Source organism: Gopherus flavomarginatus, chromosome 2 (assembly GCF_025201925.1).
Source record: "Gopherus flavomarginatus isolate rGopFla2 chromosome 2, rGopFla2.mat.asm, whole genome shotgun sequence".
In the NCBI taxonomy this organism is placed as follows: Eukaryota; Metazoa; Chordata; order Testudines; family Testudinidae; genus Gopherus; species Gopherus flavomarginatus.
Genome location: NC_066618.1, coordinates 105,564,085 through 105,582,563, shown reverse-complemented (window position 1 = coordinate 105,582,563; position 18,479 = coordinate 105,564,085). Strand labels below are relative to the sequence as shown.

General features: G+C 40.9%; 1 protein-coding gene across 2 annotated transcripts; it reads left to right on the top strand.

Moving 5' to 3' along the window:
* The first annotated feature begins 8,969 nt into the window (after positions 1-8,969).
* HUS1 (HUS1 checkpoint clamp component) lies at positions 8,970-17,485 on the top strand. Of its 2 annotated transcripts, none has more exons than XM_050937800.1 (8): positions 8,970-9,104; positions 10,528-10,655; positions 11,786-11,962; positions 12,639-12,746; positions 13,779-13,853; positions 15,927-16,026; positions 16,380-16,511; positions 17,168-17,485. In XM_050937800.1, exons 2-8 carry the CDS (start codon positions 10,635-10,637, stop codon positions 17,248-17,250), a joined length of 696 nt encoding a protein of 231 aa, XP_050793757.1. In that variant the 5' UTR covers positions 8,970-9,104; positions 10,528-10,634; the 3' UTR covers positions 17,251-17,485. The 2 variants fall into 2 exon arrangements, with proteins under 2 accessions (XP_050793757.1, XP_050793756.1); XM_050937799.1 differs by lacking the exon at positions 8,970-9,104 and adding an exon at positions 9,167-9,269.
* Positions 17,486-18,479: the final 994 nt, after the last annotated feature.

Here is an 18,479-nt window from a genome sequence, read left to right as displayed (position 1 = left end):
GTCATTGTGGGAAAATCAGAACTTTGTTAGACTTCCTTACACTCCAATACACACTCTTCCCCCATTTTTCTGTTCTCTTTTTATTACTTATCCCCACCTAAAGCGGGGGCATCCTACTAAAATAGATTGAAATAATGCGAGGAAATCAGAGACTGTAACTGATCATCCTACTCTGGTGGTAAAACAGACATGTCTTGCCAAATGTTATAGCTGTTGTTCAAACATTAGCTCAACGTGGTCTGCCTTTCCGGGGATCAAATGATGCATTTGGATCATTGCAGAATGGAAATTTCTTGGGATTGTTGGAGCTTCTGGCTCAGTCTGACCCATTTTTAGCAGGCCATATCTCAAAATATGGGAATGCTGGCAAAGGTAACCCATCATACTTATCCAAGACAATACGTGATAAACTGATTAGTCTAATGAGTGACACAGTTCATTCAGCTATTGTGGATGAAATAAGTACTGCTAGGTACTTCAGTTTATCTGTCAACTCTACACCTGATCTTTCACATATTGATCAATTGAGTATTATACTAAGATATGTGTCTCTCACAGATGGAAAACCAGTTGAACGATTTATAACATTCCTCAATTTGAAAAGCCACACTGGTGAAGAAATGGCAAATCAAGTACTGCATTATCTGTGCCAAGTTTGCAAAACAGATTTCTCAAAGTGCAGAGGTCAATCTTATGACAACACTGCCAACGTGTCAGGGCATTATCAAGGAATGCAGAAGAAGCTTTTAGTACAAAACAAATATGCCATATTCACACCATGTGCTGCACACACTCTCAATTTTGTTGGCCGCAGTGCTGTTGATTGTTGTCGGGTGGCAGTCAGGTTTTTCTCAATAGTCTAGTTACTTTATATATTTTTCTCTGCCTCAACAACCAAATGGACAATTCTTAAAACATATTTGGGCAATGATCGTGTGTTGAAATCTCTTTCTAATACTCACTGGGACGCACATGCAGTGGCAACAAGTGCAATTCTGGAGTCCTACTCAAAGACTGTGGATGCATTAGAAAGTATAGCTGAAGACCAATCACGAAAGGGAGAAACTATACGAGAGGCAGAAAACATTGCAAACAAGATGCAAGAACTAGAGTTTGTATTCATGTTGACCATGTGGAATGAAATTTTACAACACTTTTACCACACAAGTCAAGCTCACCAAGAAAAAGAATTGGATTTGAAAACATGTGCAGACCTCTGTCAATCATTAGCAGACCACTTACACACTTTGAGGAATGATTTCGAAAGATTTGAAGACATATCAAAAGATATCTTGCCTGATACTAACTACAAAGAAGCCCAGTCCCACAAGCAAATCAGGAAAAAACATTGCTATCATTTGCTTGTAACAGAAACAGCATTGAATCCTAGGGACAAATTTCACATATCTACTTACTACGCTATAACTGATACACTTGAAGCTCATATGAAGAGGAGAGGTGAAGTGTACAAAGAAGTATCAAGTAGATTTTCTTTTCTAAACGATAGGGACTTATCTGACAAACAATATTCACAAGGTTCCCAAAAGCTAGTTGACTCATACCCTGTTGACTTGAACATGAATCTCTGTGGAGAAGTACGGCAGTTCCACTGTTATATATGCACAAAATGTAATGAAAAAGGAAAAATGAAATTCAGTCACATTGATCTTATAAGAACAGCTGTACCGAGTCGGACCAAAGGTCCATCTAGCCCAGTATCTGTCTAGCAACAGTGGCCAATGCCAGGTGCCCCAGAGGGAGTGAACCTAACAGGCAATGATCAAGTGATCACTCTCCTGCCATCCATCTCCATCCTCTGACAAACAGAGGCTAGGGACACCATTCCTTACCCATCCTGGCTAATAGCCATTTATGGACTTAACCACCATGAATTTATCCAGTTCTCTTTTAAATGCTGTTATAGTCCCAGCCTTCAGAACCTTCTCAGGTAAGGAGTTCCCACAAGTTGACTGTGCGCTGCGTGAAGAAGAACTTCCTTTTATTTGTTTTAAACCTGCTGCTTATTAATTTCATTTGATGACCCCTAGTTCTTGTATTATGGGAATAAGTAAATAACTTTTCCTTATCCACTTTCTCCACACCATTCATGATTTTATATATCTCTATCATATCCCCCCGTCTCCTCATAGACTCATAGGTCAGAAGGGACCAATCTGATCATCTAGTCTGACCTCCTGCACAAGGCAGGCCACAGAACCCCACCCATCCAATTTTATAACAACCCCTATCCCAGGACCAAGTTATTGAAATCCTCAAAAATGGTTTGAAGACCTCAAGCTGCAGAGAAACCACCAGCAAGGGACCCGTGCCCCACGCTGCAGGGGAAGGCGAAAAACCTCCAGGGCACCTGCCAATCTGCCCTGGAGGAAAATTCCTTCCCGACCCCAAATATGGTGATCAGCTAAACCCTGAGCATGTGGGCAAGAGTCACCAGCCAGCACCCAAGAAGGAATTCTCTGCAGCAACTCAGTACCCATCCCATCCAACATCTCCCCGCAGACCATTGAGCAGACCTGTCTGGTGGTAATTCAAGATCAATTGCCCAAATTAACGATCCTATCATAACATCCCCTCCATATACTTATCAAGCTTTGTCTTAAAGCCAGGAAAGTCTTTTGCCCCTACTACTTCCCTCGGAAGGCTGTACCAGAACTTCACTCCCCTAATGGTCAGAAACCTTTGTCTAATTTCAAGTCTAAACTTCCTAATATCCAGTTTATACCCATTCGTCCTCGTGCCTACATTAGTACTAAACTTAAATAATTCCTCTCCCTCCCTAACGTTAACCCCCTTGATATATTTATATAGAGCGAGCATATCCTCCCTCAGCCTTCTTTTGGCCAGGCTAAACAAGCCACGCTCTTTGAGTCTCCTTTCATAAGGCAGTTTTTCCATTCCTCGGATCATCCTTGTAGCCCGTCTCTGAACCTGTTCCAGTTTGAATTCATCCTTCTTGAACATGGGACACCAGAACTGCACACAGTATTCCAGATGGGGTCTCACCAACGCCTTATATAACGGTACTAACACATCCTTATCCTTGCAGGAAATACCCCGCCTGATGCATCCCAAAATCGCATTTGCTTTTTTAACAGCCGTATCACATTGGCGACTCATAGTTATCCTGCTATCAACCAGTACCCCAAGGTCCTTCTCCTCCTCCGTCGCTTCCAACTGATGCGCCCCCAACGTATATCCAAAATTCTTATTATTAATTCCTAAATGCATGACCTTGCACTTTTCACTATTGTATTTCATCCTATTTCTATTACTCCAGTTTACAAGGTGGTTCAGATCTTCCTGAATAGTATCCCTGTCCTTCTCCGTTTTAGCAATACCCCCCAGCTTCGTGTCATCCGCAAACTTTATTAGCACATTCCCGCTCTTTGTGCCAAGGTCAGTAATAAAAAGGTTAAATAAGATCGGTCCCAAAACCGATCCTTGAGGGACTCCACTAGTGACCTCCTTCCAGCCTGACAGTTCACCTTTCAATACGACCCTCTGGAGTCTCCCCTTTAACCAGTTCCTTATCCACCTTACAACTTTCATATTCATCCCCATCTTTTCCAATTTAACTAACAGCTCCCCGTGCGGAACCATGTCGAACGCCTTACTGAAATCTAGGTAAATTATATCTACCGCATTTCCTTTATCTAAGTAATCCATCACCTTCTCAAAGAAGGAGATCAGATTGGTTTGACACGATCTACCTTTAGTAAATCCGTGTTGCAATTCGTCCCAATTACCATTGACCTCTATGTCCTTAACTACTTTCTCCCTTAAAATTTTTTCCAAGACCTTACATACTACAGATGTCAAGCTAACAGGCCTATAATTACCCGGATCACTCTTATTCCCTTTCTTAAAAATAGGAACTACATTAGCAATCCTCCAGTCATATGGCACAACCCCCGAGTTCGTCGATTGCTTAAAAATTCTCGCTAACGGGCTCGCAATTTCACGCGCCAGTTCCTTTAATATCCTCGGATGGAGATTGTCCGGGCCCTCCGACTTCGTCCCATCGAGCTGTTCAAGTATGGCCTCTATCTCAGTTGCGGTAATATCCACTTCCATATCCACATTCCCGTTTATCATCCCTCCATCATCGCAAGGTTCCTCACTAGTCTTATTAAAAACTGAGGCAAAGTACTTGTTTAGATGTTGGGCCATGCCTAGGTTATCCTTAACCTCCATTCCATCCTCAGTGTATAGCGGCCCCACTTCTTCTTTCTTTGTTTTCTTCTTATTTATGTGGCTGTAGAACCTTTTACTATTGGTTTTGATTCCCTTTGCAAGTTCCAGTTCAATGCGGCTTTTAGCCTTCCTCACTTTATCCCTACATGTTCTGACCTCACCAAGGTAGCTTTCCTTACTGATCCTGCCTTTCTTCCACTCCCTGTAAGCTTTCTGCTTTTGTCTAATTCCCTCTCTGAGTTGCTTGCTCATCCAGTTTGGCCTACAACTCCTGCCCATGGTTTTTTTCCCCTTTCTCGGGATGCAGGCTTCCGACAGTCTCCGCAGCTGTGACTTAAAGTAATTCCAGGCCTCCTCCGCATTTAAATCCACTAATTCCTCTGTCCAATCCACTTCCCTAACTAATTTCCTTAACTCTTTAAAATTAGCCCTCGAGAAGTCAAAAACCCTAATCCCAGATCTACATTTGTTTATCCTTCCATCTAGTTTGAACTGAATCAGCTCATGATCACTCGAACCAAGGTTGTCCCCTACCACCATTTCTTCTATGAGGTCCTCACTGCTCACCAACACCAAATCTAAAATGGCATCCCCTCTCGTAGGTGCTTCAACTACTTGATGAAGAAATCCATCCGCTATCACATCCAGAAAAATCTGACCCCTATTATTCTTGCAAGTACTCGTCCTCCAGTCTATATCCAGGAAGTTGAAGTCCCCCATAATCACACATTTCCCCTTTGTGTTTACTTCATTAAAGACATTAAAGAGGTCTCTATCCATATCCCAATCCGATCCCGGCGGTCTGTAGCACACCTCAAGCACTATCTCAGGGGAAGCTCTAGTTGCTTTTTTACCCAGTGTGATTTTTGCCCAGACAGACTCTGTCTTATCCATTCCATCGCTTCTTATTTTGCTACAGTTAATTTCATCATTGATGTACAAGGCTACTCCACCACCTTTGCCTTTCTTCCTGTCTTTTCTAAACAGCACATAGCCTTCAATACCCGTGCTCCAGTCATGAGTACTATTCCACCAGGTTTCGGTAATCCCTATAATATCCGGCTTCACTTCCTGCACTAGTAACTCCAGTTCCTCCATCTTGTTACCTAGGCTCCTCGCATTAGTGTACAGACCTTTTAATTTTCGGCGTTTGGCGTCAGTGACATTCTTTCCCCCGTCGTGCACAAACTTTCTACCACCAGCATCACCCGTTACTCTGGTTTCTACTCCACTATTCCTCCTTGGATCAAATCTTGGGGCCGCAAGGGTATCCCCTCTCACTTTGTTTACTTCCCTCTCCAGGTTATATTCTGGCGTGGAGATCTCCCGAACATCTCCCAACCATCTCCCCCAACTTCCTAGTTTAAAGCCCTCTTGATGAGGTCGGCGAGCCTCCATCCTAGAATTCTATTTCCCTCCTTGCTTAGATGGAGTCCTCTTTTCTCCAAGCTGAAGAGTCCTAGCTTCTTTAATCTTTCCTCATATGGGACCCTCTCCAAACCCCCAATCATTTTAGTTGCCCTTCTCTGAACCTTTTCTAGTGCCAGTATATCTTTTTTTGAGGTGAGGAGACCAAATCTGTATCTTCATGACATAGTACTGAAAGACGGAATACAATGTGTATTTTCAGATGTAGAGATCACACTGTGTATTTTTCTAACACTGATGATTACTAACTGCTCCACAGAATGCTTTTTTTCTCAGCTGAAAAGAAAAACCCTCAGAGAACAACAATGTGTCAGGACAGACTTGATTCACTTTCCCTGTTGTGTATGGAAGCGGACATGCTTCGTCGAGTCAGCTTCGATGAACTTATCCAGAATTTTGAAATCAGAAAATCTAGAAAGAAGCTATTTTAATTTCAGCATACATGTAAGTTTTGTGTCATTTTGAAAAATAAAATGTTATTTTACGGTATAGTATTGTTTTTATTTTGAATTACATGGGTGGGGCATCATAATCTTTTCAGTGCTTAGGGCCTTTAAAGGTCTTAATCCAGCCCTGCTTCCATGGCAAACAAAGAGCATCTGCAATGTTTTCCAGATCATTGTAGGCCCCATCCTGCAAAATGCAGAGCACTTTCTGCATAGTGCGTAAGCCTTCAGCTCATATTTACTTCAGTGAGAGTTGAGCAAACTGAACACATCATAGAAGTGGCCCTATTGTGATTCAGTTATTGATCCCTGCAGTTTTGCAGCTCTCAGACCGGAGGAGTATTTACTTCTAGCTTGTTTAACTAAAAATAGCTATGGGGTTGTGAATAATACAGTTGACATAAAAGCAAAACAAAATATTTATCATTTCTCAATTGTTTTCATTTTTCATAATTAACGCACAAATACATTATCCAAATAGAACAGAACCTGAAAAAGAACTTAAATTAACATGCATGGAGCAATCATTAAAATATTAGTAGAATCACAGAAGTAATCATAAAAAAGAGACAATGGCACTACAAGATAATTCTACATAAAAATGCAAAAATCTTACAGCTTGTTTTTTAAAAAGAACAAAGAATGAGGAGAAAATCAAATCCAGACAGAGGACTTGCATACAGCACAAGTTACAGGGTATGTGGAAAGTAGACTTGAAGCTCACTTTAGCACTTCATTAATCCTGATGAAGGTGCTGTGAGGCCCTGTACCTATATGCCAATTTAGAACAGCCCAATGACATTGGGGTTAGATGAAATCTTAGGCTTCGATGTTCCTGTCTCCCTGACTGACAGTTCCCTTTTAAGAGATGTGAGTTATCTTGTTTCTTCAGAGTACCCAGCTCTTTCATGGTCCCTCTGTCACTCATATGGGGAGAACACAACTCCATCAGGAACATCTATTGCAGTTTTTATATGACCTCCATTTCAGTGGTATCACTCACTATCTTTTATGGTAATGCAGTAGGGGGAGACATGGAGTGTACCCCCAGAAGAGGGATTTGGTGGCAGTCAAGCTGATCCCTGGCTGCTGCTGAGGGGGCTACTTGGGATCTGATTAGTGCTACATAAGAGCAAACTCCAGAGAGGTCTCAGGGTTGGAGCCTGGATTTGGCCCGAGATGCTTTGGTTTATAACAGAGTTTGTCTCAGTATGTTCTAACAAGTTTTTGCCCAAATAATTTAAACACAGGCATGGAACTCACTGTCATTTCTGATAAGGGTATACATGGTGTCTGTAAGAGTGGGCATTAAAGCCTCATGGCCCTGCCTCCTCTCTGATATATGATAATTTGCACATGAAGTGAGTTGCTTAAATTATGCTACTCACAGATCCTGCCACTGGAAAATTCACACAGTTGTCATTGTTGATGTTTTATCATGTAAAAACCCACTGCTTTTATTGGGAGGTCAGACTGACACCAACATGCCTTGCCATTCCAATGAGTATATGCCCTATTAGACTATTCCCTCCTAGTTGCTGGGAGGATGTGCAGTGGAACATGTACTCTACTTACAAACACCTCTAGCTCCCACCTCAGCTGCTCTCAGGTGGAAGATAGACTTATTCTGTTCACTGAACCCACTGTTGCTTTCCATGAGAGGAGCTTCTACCCTTCCTCCTCCCAACTGCACAGGGTAAAGGATTTTTCCTCTTTCTCTCCTTTCTGCTACATGGCATCCTCTTCACACTCTGAACCACCTGCCCAGATAGTTATGGGAAGGGAGAGGGTACAGGACCCCTAGTAAGCAAATTGGGGTAAGGACTGTCTTACTGTTCTGTGTTGTACAGCACCTTGCACAATGAGATCCTAGTCCATGACTAGGATTCCTAGGTAGATCCTATGAATACAAATAATACATAATAACAGCATTTTCAACAGCAGCAAGCTTGGCTCCTGTGGCTTTAAGCACTATTTCCATATAGGGTTCCCCTTGTACCATGAGACAGAGCAACTTAAACTCTTCTGTATTATAATGCTGGGTTTTTATTAGTATGCATACTGTTTGTCATCAGACTGTACCCGACTGTGAGCTCACCAGCTCCATCTAGTGTTCACATTAAATCATTTTGCTTCCCTGCCGAACTTTAGTTGAGGTTCTCAAACTTGGGGTCAGGACCCCTCAGGGGGTCATGTGGTTATTACAGCGGGGGTTGCGAGTTGTCAGCCTCCACCCCAAATCCCGCGTTACATCCAGCATTTATAATGGGCTTAAATATATAAAAAAGTGTTTGCTTTTAATTTGGGGGAGGAGGTGTCACACCTCACAGGCTTGCTATGTGAAAGGGGTCACTAGTAAAAAAAGTTTGAGAACTACTGCTTTAGTTCATAAAAAATACTCAGTTCATCCCCCCTCCCCGCCTTTTCACTTTTTTTTCCTAACCTTTCTTTAGGCCTGATTCCCCACATGGCAACACTAGTTTTACACCAGCCTAACTCCTTGATTTCGATGAGTGTAACATTGGTGTAACAGAGCGGAGAATCAAGCACAGGTCTAGTCTCCATTCTTTTAACTGTTACCAATTTTCACATTTTATTGTTTTATGCTTATTTCCCTTCTTTCATATTTTGAGCCATTTCTAACACTACGGGGTTTTTTTGTTCAACTCCTACCTTTTTTATGTGGGTAGTTTTTTGTTCTGTTAATATTTGATACTAACTTTTCCCTATTTCCTTTAGCTATCCATTGTTTTTTTTTTAAAGAAAAGCAGTAACATCATCACCGCCTTTATACAGCAGCAGGCATAGTAGGGGAGTGCATTGTGTGCGTGATCTGCTCTTTCTGAACCACCCCCTCTCGTCTGCTGATACTGAGCTCGCGCTGGCTCTGCTTTTACACCAGCTCAGCGCCATTGACCCCCCCAGTGGAGTAACTCCGGACTCACACCCGAATCAGGCCCTTTGTTATACTCTCACCGAGTTAGGCGCACGATGATCCTGTACGAGGCACCGGAGGTGAGAGGGCAGGAGAAGGGGAAGCGGAACTGGGTTGCCCGGGGGCCGGGCTTCCCGGAGAGGTTGAGCTGGGGCGGGTTTATTTTGCTTCCACATTCAAGGCGGCTTCCGCCATGCGGTTTCGGGCCAAGATCGTGGACGTCGCCTGCCTGAACCACTTCACCCGTGAGCGGGCTGGGCTGCGCGGTGCCCCGGGGAGCGGGTCTGCAGCAGCGGGGGTGCGTGGGAGGGACCCTGGGGACAGCCTGTCTGTGGGGAAAGGGGCAGAGTGAGTGGGAGGGAGGTTACAAACTCTCATGCCCGCTGAGTTAAAATCTCGGTCATATGCGCTGCCAGATCCCCCAGTCTCTCCCTGTACCGCGGGGAGCGATGCACCCCCATAGAGTGACACGCGTGAGGAGGGGAACCTGGGGCTGCTTTGCAAGCACAAGACCTACGAGCCTCATCTTCCTGGCTGCTGCTGGCCAGGCCATAGAGTGTTTTATATCAAAAACAACTAAACTGGCTGGTTTAGAAGACAGATTTCAATGCCTGTTTACAGGGCAGTATAACACCTGGCCCTTGCATAGCAGATTGTATCCCAAAAGCCGTTACTAAGAAAGTTGTCTTAATTTTACAAATGGGGAAACTGAGGCACAGAGCCCTGCAACAACTTACCAGAACAGCTCAGTGGTAGATCTGAGAATATTTGTCCATGTGAGATATTTCCAGGGCATGTTGTACTGTAACATGTTGGCACAATTATACATACATAAAATAAAATAAGAACAAAAAAAAACAGACCATTAGTCTGTGGCTTGTTCCTATGTTCCAACGATTTTTCTCTGTAATCTTCCACGTTTGTTTGTGTGTTTGTTTACTGTGTGGTAATGGTAGCACTTATGAACCCTAAACAAGTGGGCCTCTTACAGAGCAGTATACGGACAAAAAATAAAGAAGATAGCTCCTACCACAGATTTCTCACAGTTTGGATGTCAGACAGGATAGGAGATAGGTGACAAGACAAAAAATAATTGTGTGCAGAGTAGTTGTAGCTTTTTAGTCCCAGGATATTAGAGAGACAAGGTGGGAGAGGTGATATCTTTTATTGGACCGACTTCTGTGGGTGAGAGAGACAAGCTTTTGAATGACTGAGCTCTTGTGTGGCTTGAAAGATTGTTTTGCTCACCAACAGAAGTTGGTCCAACAAAAGATACTACCTTACCTACTTTGTGTCTCCAAACAAAATAATGATGGGTGCGGGGTAAACCAAAACAACAGAATTTAACAAAATATCAAAGTCTTAGGTTCCCACTTTCCATTGATTTATTTATTTTAATAATGTTCTTTCCAACTGAACTGCAAACAACAACCTTGCAAGCAAAGTTTTTTTGTCCTGTGCTAGAAGTTTTAGGCAGTCATTTATTGAAACTTTATCCCATAGGTGTGATCAATACAATTGCCAAACTAGCCAAGACATGCACTCTACGCCTTACAGTGGACAAACTTTACTTCATCCTTACTGATAAAGTGGCAAATGGAGGGGTCAGCATGTGGTGTGAGTTAAATCAGGTATGTGCCAGAGAAATAGGCTGATACTGCATAATTAACTGTATATGAAACATCTCAATGTCTTTAAAACTAAGGTGGCTGTTCTAAAGGTTTAAGAGGGACTTCAGTGGTGTATAGACTTTTGCAGGAATGTATTTCACCAGCAGTCAAAAAAGCTAACAGTGTGAGGAACCATTAGGAAAGGGATAGATAATAAGACAGAAAATATCATAATACCACTATATAAGTCCATTGTATGCCCTCATCTTTAATACTGCTTGCAGTTCTGGTCGCCCCAACTCAAAAAAGAGCTATTAGAATTGGAAAAGGTACAGAGAAGGGCAACAGAAATGATTAGGAGTATGGAACAGCTTCTATAGGAGGAGAGATTAAATAGACCGAGCCTGTTGAACTTACACAATGTGCAAGCAACCTGTGAAACTCATTGCCATGGGATGTTGTGAAGGCCTAAATCATAACTGGGTTCAAAACCGAATTTGATGAGTTCATGGAGGATAGGTTTGTCAATTGCTATTAGCTAAGATGATCAGGTATAAAGCCCCATGCTCTGGGTGGCTCTAATCCTCTGACTGCCAGATGGTGGGACTGGACGATAGGGGATGGATCAGTAGATAAATTGCCTTGTTCTGTTTATTCTCACTGAAGCATCTGTAACTTGGCCACTGTTGGTAAACAGGATACTGAGCTAGATGGAGCATTAGTCTGACCCACTGTGGTCCTCTTTTTGTTCTTAATTTCCCCATAGAGAATGTGTCTTCATATGGCTGAACTTTTCTGTTTCTAGGGTGAGTTTCACATATATTTTGGCTCAGATTTTGTGTGTAGTGGCACAAGTGATAAGAATGTATTAATCTCTCTGTTTATTAATGGGAGGTGATACGTAAAAGACTGAAGTTAATAGTTAAGCCCTGAATTTGCATGGGGTCCACACAGTGGAACTTTATGCTTGCAGAGTCTGTTTTGTAACATACAGAACACACACAGCAGAGGGAAGTTTCAACCTGTATACAGTCAATTCTGAATATATGGTACAATACTTTAATTCTGCTTACCGTGACTTGCTGTATTTTAAATTAAAACAGTTTTTCCTGTCATTCCTCCCCTCTGTTTTTCTTTTTTTTTTTTTTAAGGGGAACTTCTTTGATGAATTCCAGATGGAAGGAGTAGCAGCAGAACACAACGAAATTTATTTGGAGCTGACACCAGAAAACCTATCAAGAGCTTTAAAAACAGCCCAGAATGCCAAGACGGTGAAAATCAAATTGACTAACAAGCACTGCCCCTGTCTCACAGTAGCTGTGGAACTGGTAAGAGCAGAAATGCTTTTTAAGTGCCCTTGGGAACAACGTAGTAAATATTGTGCTGTTCCCTAAATCTAATAGCTGATTTTAAATTCATATGTCTCCTTTCCTGGAATAGTCTGAAATGCTGCTGGGAAAAGAATCTAATTTAACTATGTTGATCGGGGCATGCCTTCTTTTATCCTTGGAAGGCACCTAGTATAATGTGGATGATACTGGCCAGGAAGAGAAAGGGAGAATAAAATATTACAGAATGAGTTACAGCAAGGCAATGGCAAATGCTTCCATTTTTCTTTCCATCCACGGGACCAGGTTTTACCCTGATATATATCTCTTGCATTCCCATTGAAATCAGTAGGTTACATAAGGTAAAAGGGCAAAACTATGGCTTTTTTAGTTTAGTTTTGTTTTCTTTTAATTTAGATCTGCCCCATTGAGGATTTTAATATTACATTATATTGCTGTAACACCTAAGTTGTTTTACAAACATTAATTAATTTAGCCTTGCAAAATCCCTGTTAGGAAGGGAAGTATAATTATGCCCATTTTCTGGCGCAGAAAGCTTAAGTGTGTTGTCCAGGGCATGTCACAAATACCTGACAGGGCCAGGATTAGAAGCCTGGTCTCCCTGACTATTAATCCTGCTCCTTAACCACAAGAACTTTTATTTTTCTCTCTCAAGCCCTCGTTATCGAGCAGTAGTCGCATTGTGACACATGACATTCCAGTGGGAGTTATTCCCAGAAGACTGTGGAATGATTTCCGAGAGCCCAGTGTACCAGATTTTGATGTAAGCAACCTTTTTTTAAAGTCACTATTGAATGCACAGGATTGGGGTGAAACACTATAAACTGTGTATGTTGTTATATATATTTTAAAGTTTAATATTCCTCCCCCACACACTTGAAAAGGTAGCCCAGTTATTGTCACTATGAGGTGTGTAGATCCCAGATATCATTATAGATGTTTCTTTTTCTGAATACAAGAGACCACATAACTTTTGGCAGAGCTATCATCAGATTATTTGCATTTTTCCTCTTCAGTAAGCAGCCCAGGTACATTATTTTGTATGACTGTATTCTTATAAGGTACAGATCCTTTTGTCATGAGCTGTACAGCTATGTAAGAAAAAGACATCTGCTCTAAAGAGAATACATTTTATATGTAGTTTAAACTGCTCTAAAGAGAATACATTTTGTATGTAGTTTTTGCACACCATGTCTACTACGCTAGATGTACAAAACCTTTCATAAACAAGATGAAACTAATGGGGTTTTGAATTCATGTGGTTTGGAAATAACTGGGATGAATTGTGTTCTGTTTCACCAATGTAACTCCACTGAATAATTAAGTTACTTTGAGTTTACTAGGTGCAGAATATTTTCCCCTTCAGCTCTGCATGTTTCTTGTTATAACAAAGCCCTCCCCTCCTGAATTCATAGGAATGCTTATCACTGAGGAACAGAAACTGATGCGTATTTTGAAAAGTTGTTTGGGCTAGACCTTCTGCTGTTGACACATAACACAGATTAGGAACGTAGGGGGAAAAGGGTATACAATAATTGTTCCTTCTCAAGTGTTGTGAACTGCTGGGAGGGCAGCATGCTGGTCTGAATGAACCAATGATATGATCTGGTAAGGGAAGTGTTCTGTTCCTTGGTAGTTCAATGATTTATTTCAATTCTGTTGTGCAGTCCTCGCTGAATATGCATTTGATAAATAGAGAAGTATCCCATCCCATCCCATCTATTTCACTTCATGAAGTATTATATCACAGTGCTGTGTATTTTATTTTTAAATGCAGTTGATGTGATCTTTGTAGGTCAGTATTTACTTGCCAGTGCTGAAGACCATGAAGAGTGTTGTGGAAAGAATGAAAAATCTCAGCAATTGCATTGTAAGTTAAAATATCTCTCATAATGCCTTGAAAAAGGGACCAATTGCATCCCTTACGTAGAATATTTCCTTCTCACTTTGCGTAGTGATCCCTTGTTAGATCTTGCAAGCTAAGCTTGCTTGGGCCAGGTTAGTACTTCTGTGGGAAACCTCCAAAGAACATCCAAGTGCTGCAGAAAGTGATGGGATTCAGTGTCATTGTTATTTTATAGGGCCTAAAAGTACACTGTGCACATCACGGTAAGTGGTACTTTTCCTTCTGAATCAGTACTGAACTGTTGCTTCAGTGTGATGTTAGAGAGAAATGTGATGTCACAGATACTGTCTTTCATCTGAGATGTAAAATTGAGTTCCTACTTGGATTGTAAGAGTAAACAGGTTAATGCTGTTTTATTGATCAAAAAACAACCTGAGCCCCTCATTCTGCAAATCCTGATGCATATGCTTAAATGTATGAATGTATGTGGTCTCATTGATTTCAATGGGAATATTCACTGGCACAAAGCTAAACATATGTCTGTGTTTCCAGAATTGGGGGCCTAGGATTTACCTTTTGACCTAAGTTCTCTTAGTAACATTTCAGCTATAAATGGTAATCTTCGTTTCTTAACCGAAATGGTTGGTTAGCATTGCTGAGCGCTGTTAAAGGTCTGTCACATTCCATACTAGGAATAGCAGCATATCAGTGTTGGATGAAATGATCCTTGCATGCCCATTACTTTCCACTCAGGAATGTTGTATGCCTTAAGTATTGTTTGTTTTTAAAGTGCTTTGAAATCCTTGGAGGGAAAGTGCTCTAGAATTGTGTAATATTAGAAACAGTATTATTAGGAGAGTTTGTGTTACAGAAAATTTTTAGTTCTATGGGTAACAAGAATTATTTTGATTACAGTGGTAGGAACTCATCACTTCAGTCATTCAGATGATATCTATGCACAAAACTCATCGTTGCTGAAAATTTTCTCTTGTAGTCTTCCACTTTGAAAAGGATAAACGTATCTAGAATTATCCTCTTTACAACTCTCTTGCAGAGTTATCTTGTTTTGTCTGTAAAAGTGTGATCAGCATTGGGAGAAGGATCCAGACAATTACATAGATTTTTCAGAAGCTCTGCAAAGTTACAGTCGTCTATCACCTTCTATCCCAAAGGGTCTCACATTATATTGAAAACTCTGGTCCTGATAATACCCACATTAGACTAAATGGCAACACTCCATCTGCTTAAATGGTGACAAATCAGTCTTTGTGTGCACGGGATAGGGATCATTTCATTAACTACTGACTTGCAGCCACCTTTCCCTTTCATTTTTCTAAGGTGGTATCTGGGAGTCAAACACAACAGCTGTAACCTCTAAAAATATTGGAGAGTGAATGAATTTCTCTGCTACTACACAATGCCAGCTCCTCCCACCCCACCTCACTTTTCTTTCTCTTCTGCTCTCTAATCCCCATCAAATATTAGTCATGGTAAAGATTAGTTATTGGGTGAAACCTTAAGAAAACCCAAATCTAGACTAAACTTTTGAAAAGCACTTAAATTCCATTTTTGAAAATGGGATTTAGGAACTTAGATTATGCCTTACTGAAAGTCTATTGGATTTCAGCTCTTCAGTGCCTAAGTCACTTTTGAAAATTAGATTTAAGCTTCTAAATCATGTAGGCACTTTTTGAAAAGTTTACCCCTTGTATTTGATCAGAATATAATCAGGTTTGAGTTATGGCTGAACACCCCTGCTAAGGACTTCAGTTTTACATTATTTATCTCCTGCTGCATTGTCTCTTTGGAGCATAGCGGTTGCAGAGAGTGAGACACTGTGAAATAGCTGCAAGGTTTTAGACCTTGGCTTGCCAACTAGGGGCTTGAACTCCTTTCAGAAGTAAGGAGAGAGTTTGTGGAGAGTGTAGTATATTTGAGCTGAGGGGTGAAAACATTATCAATGTGATGTGCTCATATTGGTCTTGGTGCTTTTGAGGTAGGCTGATGCAAACTGTATGAGTTGTACATTTAAATTTAATTTAATTATTTTCAGAGTGAAAATGTGATTGACAAATGAATGACTTACTTGTATTGTAGGTGCTTGAAGCAAATTTAAACGGAGAAATGAACTTGAAAATAGAAACAGATTTAGTGTCTGTTACGACCCATTTTAAAGGTCTTGGAAATCCTCCATGGAGTAAGTCTCCCGCTTTGCCCCATCCAGATATCTGTTTTATCTTACTTACTTGGTACTGATAAATATAACTCTAAGGGCTGATCTTGTTAATAATTCAGAATGTTTTAACAATTATCATATAGTCAACAAATTTTAAATTCAAATAAAATAGATGTTGGCATTTTTTTTAACAGTTTTAGTTTTTGAAGCATTTGAGTTTTAATAAAGTAGTGAAAAGATTGCAGTTAATTTTGTAAGAGAAAAGAGATTTAGAATGATAACCTATTTACATATAAACTAGTACATACTAACTAGAGCTGATATTCATCTTGTGAGTGTACTTTTGATACAAAGTCTTTTTTATATCATTTTAGTATCAGAGGATGGTTCACAAAATTCTACTCAAAACAGAGATCCGGAAAGCATGGCTGAGGCACGCATAGACATTCGGAAGCTCCTGCAGCTACTTGCTGGGCAACAAGTAAATCCCACGAAAGCCTTGTGCAGTAAGTTCAATGACTCTGACTTCAAGAGAAATTTATTCAGACTGCCATTTTCAGCTTTTAGATGGCCAGCTGGAGACATAGAAATCATAGAAGGGCCTAATTTTCAGAAAGTGCTGAGAGCCCAGCTTCTGCAATATCAGACCTTTTTAAAGTGTCTGAAATTGGCATCCAAAATCACTAGTGATTTCTGAAAATTTAGTCACGTAAATTTGAGCTGTCAAAGTTATGCAGCTGCTGTGTCATTGAAAAGTCCAATCCTGCCCTATGGCAAAATTCTCAAATCTCTAGAAAATAACCTAGGTATCCTGGCTATCCTTTCTTTTTTCAAATGGTTTCCCAGTGTGTTCAAGGCTGTTTTTCTAAATCTGTTTAAGTGTATGATGTATGCTATCAATGTACACAGTCACTGCTCTTGTATGTTGAGACCTAAATGTGTATTACAGCCACAGGCAGATAGAAATGGGGTGTAGGATTTTGTATCACATTCAAAAAGTTTAGACCCTGCTGAGAGGAAGATCCTGGATCACTGCTGCATTATGCTGAAGTGGGCTTTTCCTCTAAAGATGATAGAGCTTCTGCCTCTCCTATATAGAAGTTGCACTGTGTTACGTATTTGCGCCAGCCTTCCAATTGCCTTTATGATGTCTCTTTTACAGATATTGTGAGCAAAAGGATTGTTCACTTCATTCTGCTTCATGAGGAGGTTTCCCTTCAGTACTTCATTCCAGCACTTGCATGAATACTCTTCTACAGCTCAGCAGTTCTGCCATATGAGGCCTTGCCTACAAAGAGTGAAACGAGCATAAAGAGTGGGGATTTTGTGCATCGATGGGCTCTTGATCTATAATATTTAAAAAAGTTGTGATATATTTTATATTATATATATTTATAGAATTATTGTAAGAACTTGATTCCCAAGGATATTATGTTTTTGTGTTGATTATATATTGGATTAAAGTGAAAATATATGGAAAGCTGGCCCCTCTAGTTTCGTGGGCAGGGAAACTGTAGAAGCTCCTACACAGTGCTGTTCACTGCACTCAGTAACTGAGCAAGTAGGTGAGCGAAGATGCTGTAACATGAATGTCTCTTCAACATGTTATAGGTGGGCATAAACACAAGTGCAGCTCAAAGCACTTGGGGTTTCTTTAGATGAGGCAGCAACGTGGGCATGTCAAAGAGAGCTGCTTGGGGGACCAGGGTAAAGTTTCTGAAATTAACTCCCCTGGGAATGAAGGGCCATCGCAAGCCTCACCATCTTCCACTCCATGGGCAAGGTGCATTTCTTTGATCTTGCCTTTTACTATAAACACAGCTGTGTGTATATAAAAATTGCAAAAGATATTGGCCACACTTCTGCTGAGGAGGAGAAGAGAACAAATGAGGCAGATGCTGGTCAGATGGCTTAATGGAGCCCCAGAAAGCCCTTAGATGAGTGCAGTATAAGAGTTTATATAGAATGTTTGTTTATATTTGGATTGTTTCAGCTGCTGGTCTGTAAGAGTAGGCAATACAGTGTTATTTGAAGCCTTAGTGAGTAGGGGTATCAGGACTTGTGCTTCCTTGTATATTCATGCCAACGGTTAACATGGCTTATTTTCAACTAAGGGTCTCTGCAAAAACATCTTGTCCCTGTTCATGAAAAATAGCTCTTTTTCCCTAATAAACTGGGGTTTCAGATAATACATTGGGAGGACTTGCCTTCTGTTGCTACAAGCTCAGCTTGTCAATGAGTTGAGGCAAGACTGGACACCACAGCCTTTCAGTGAGACATTGGGTTAAAAACTGGGATCAGCTGGTCTACAGTACTGGCTGCCCCTTCTTCCTTCCTTCCATCAATTAATAAATGGTGAGTTAAATAAGCAGGACACACGATGAGGTGAACATACTAGTCATTTATTTTAAAAAAATGCTCATTTGCAGGGAGTACAGAAGAAAGAGAGGGGACCTAACAAGTGCTGGGAAAGT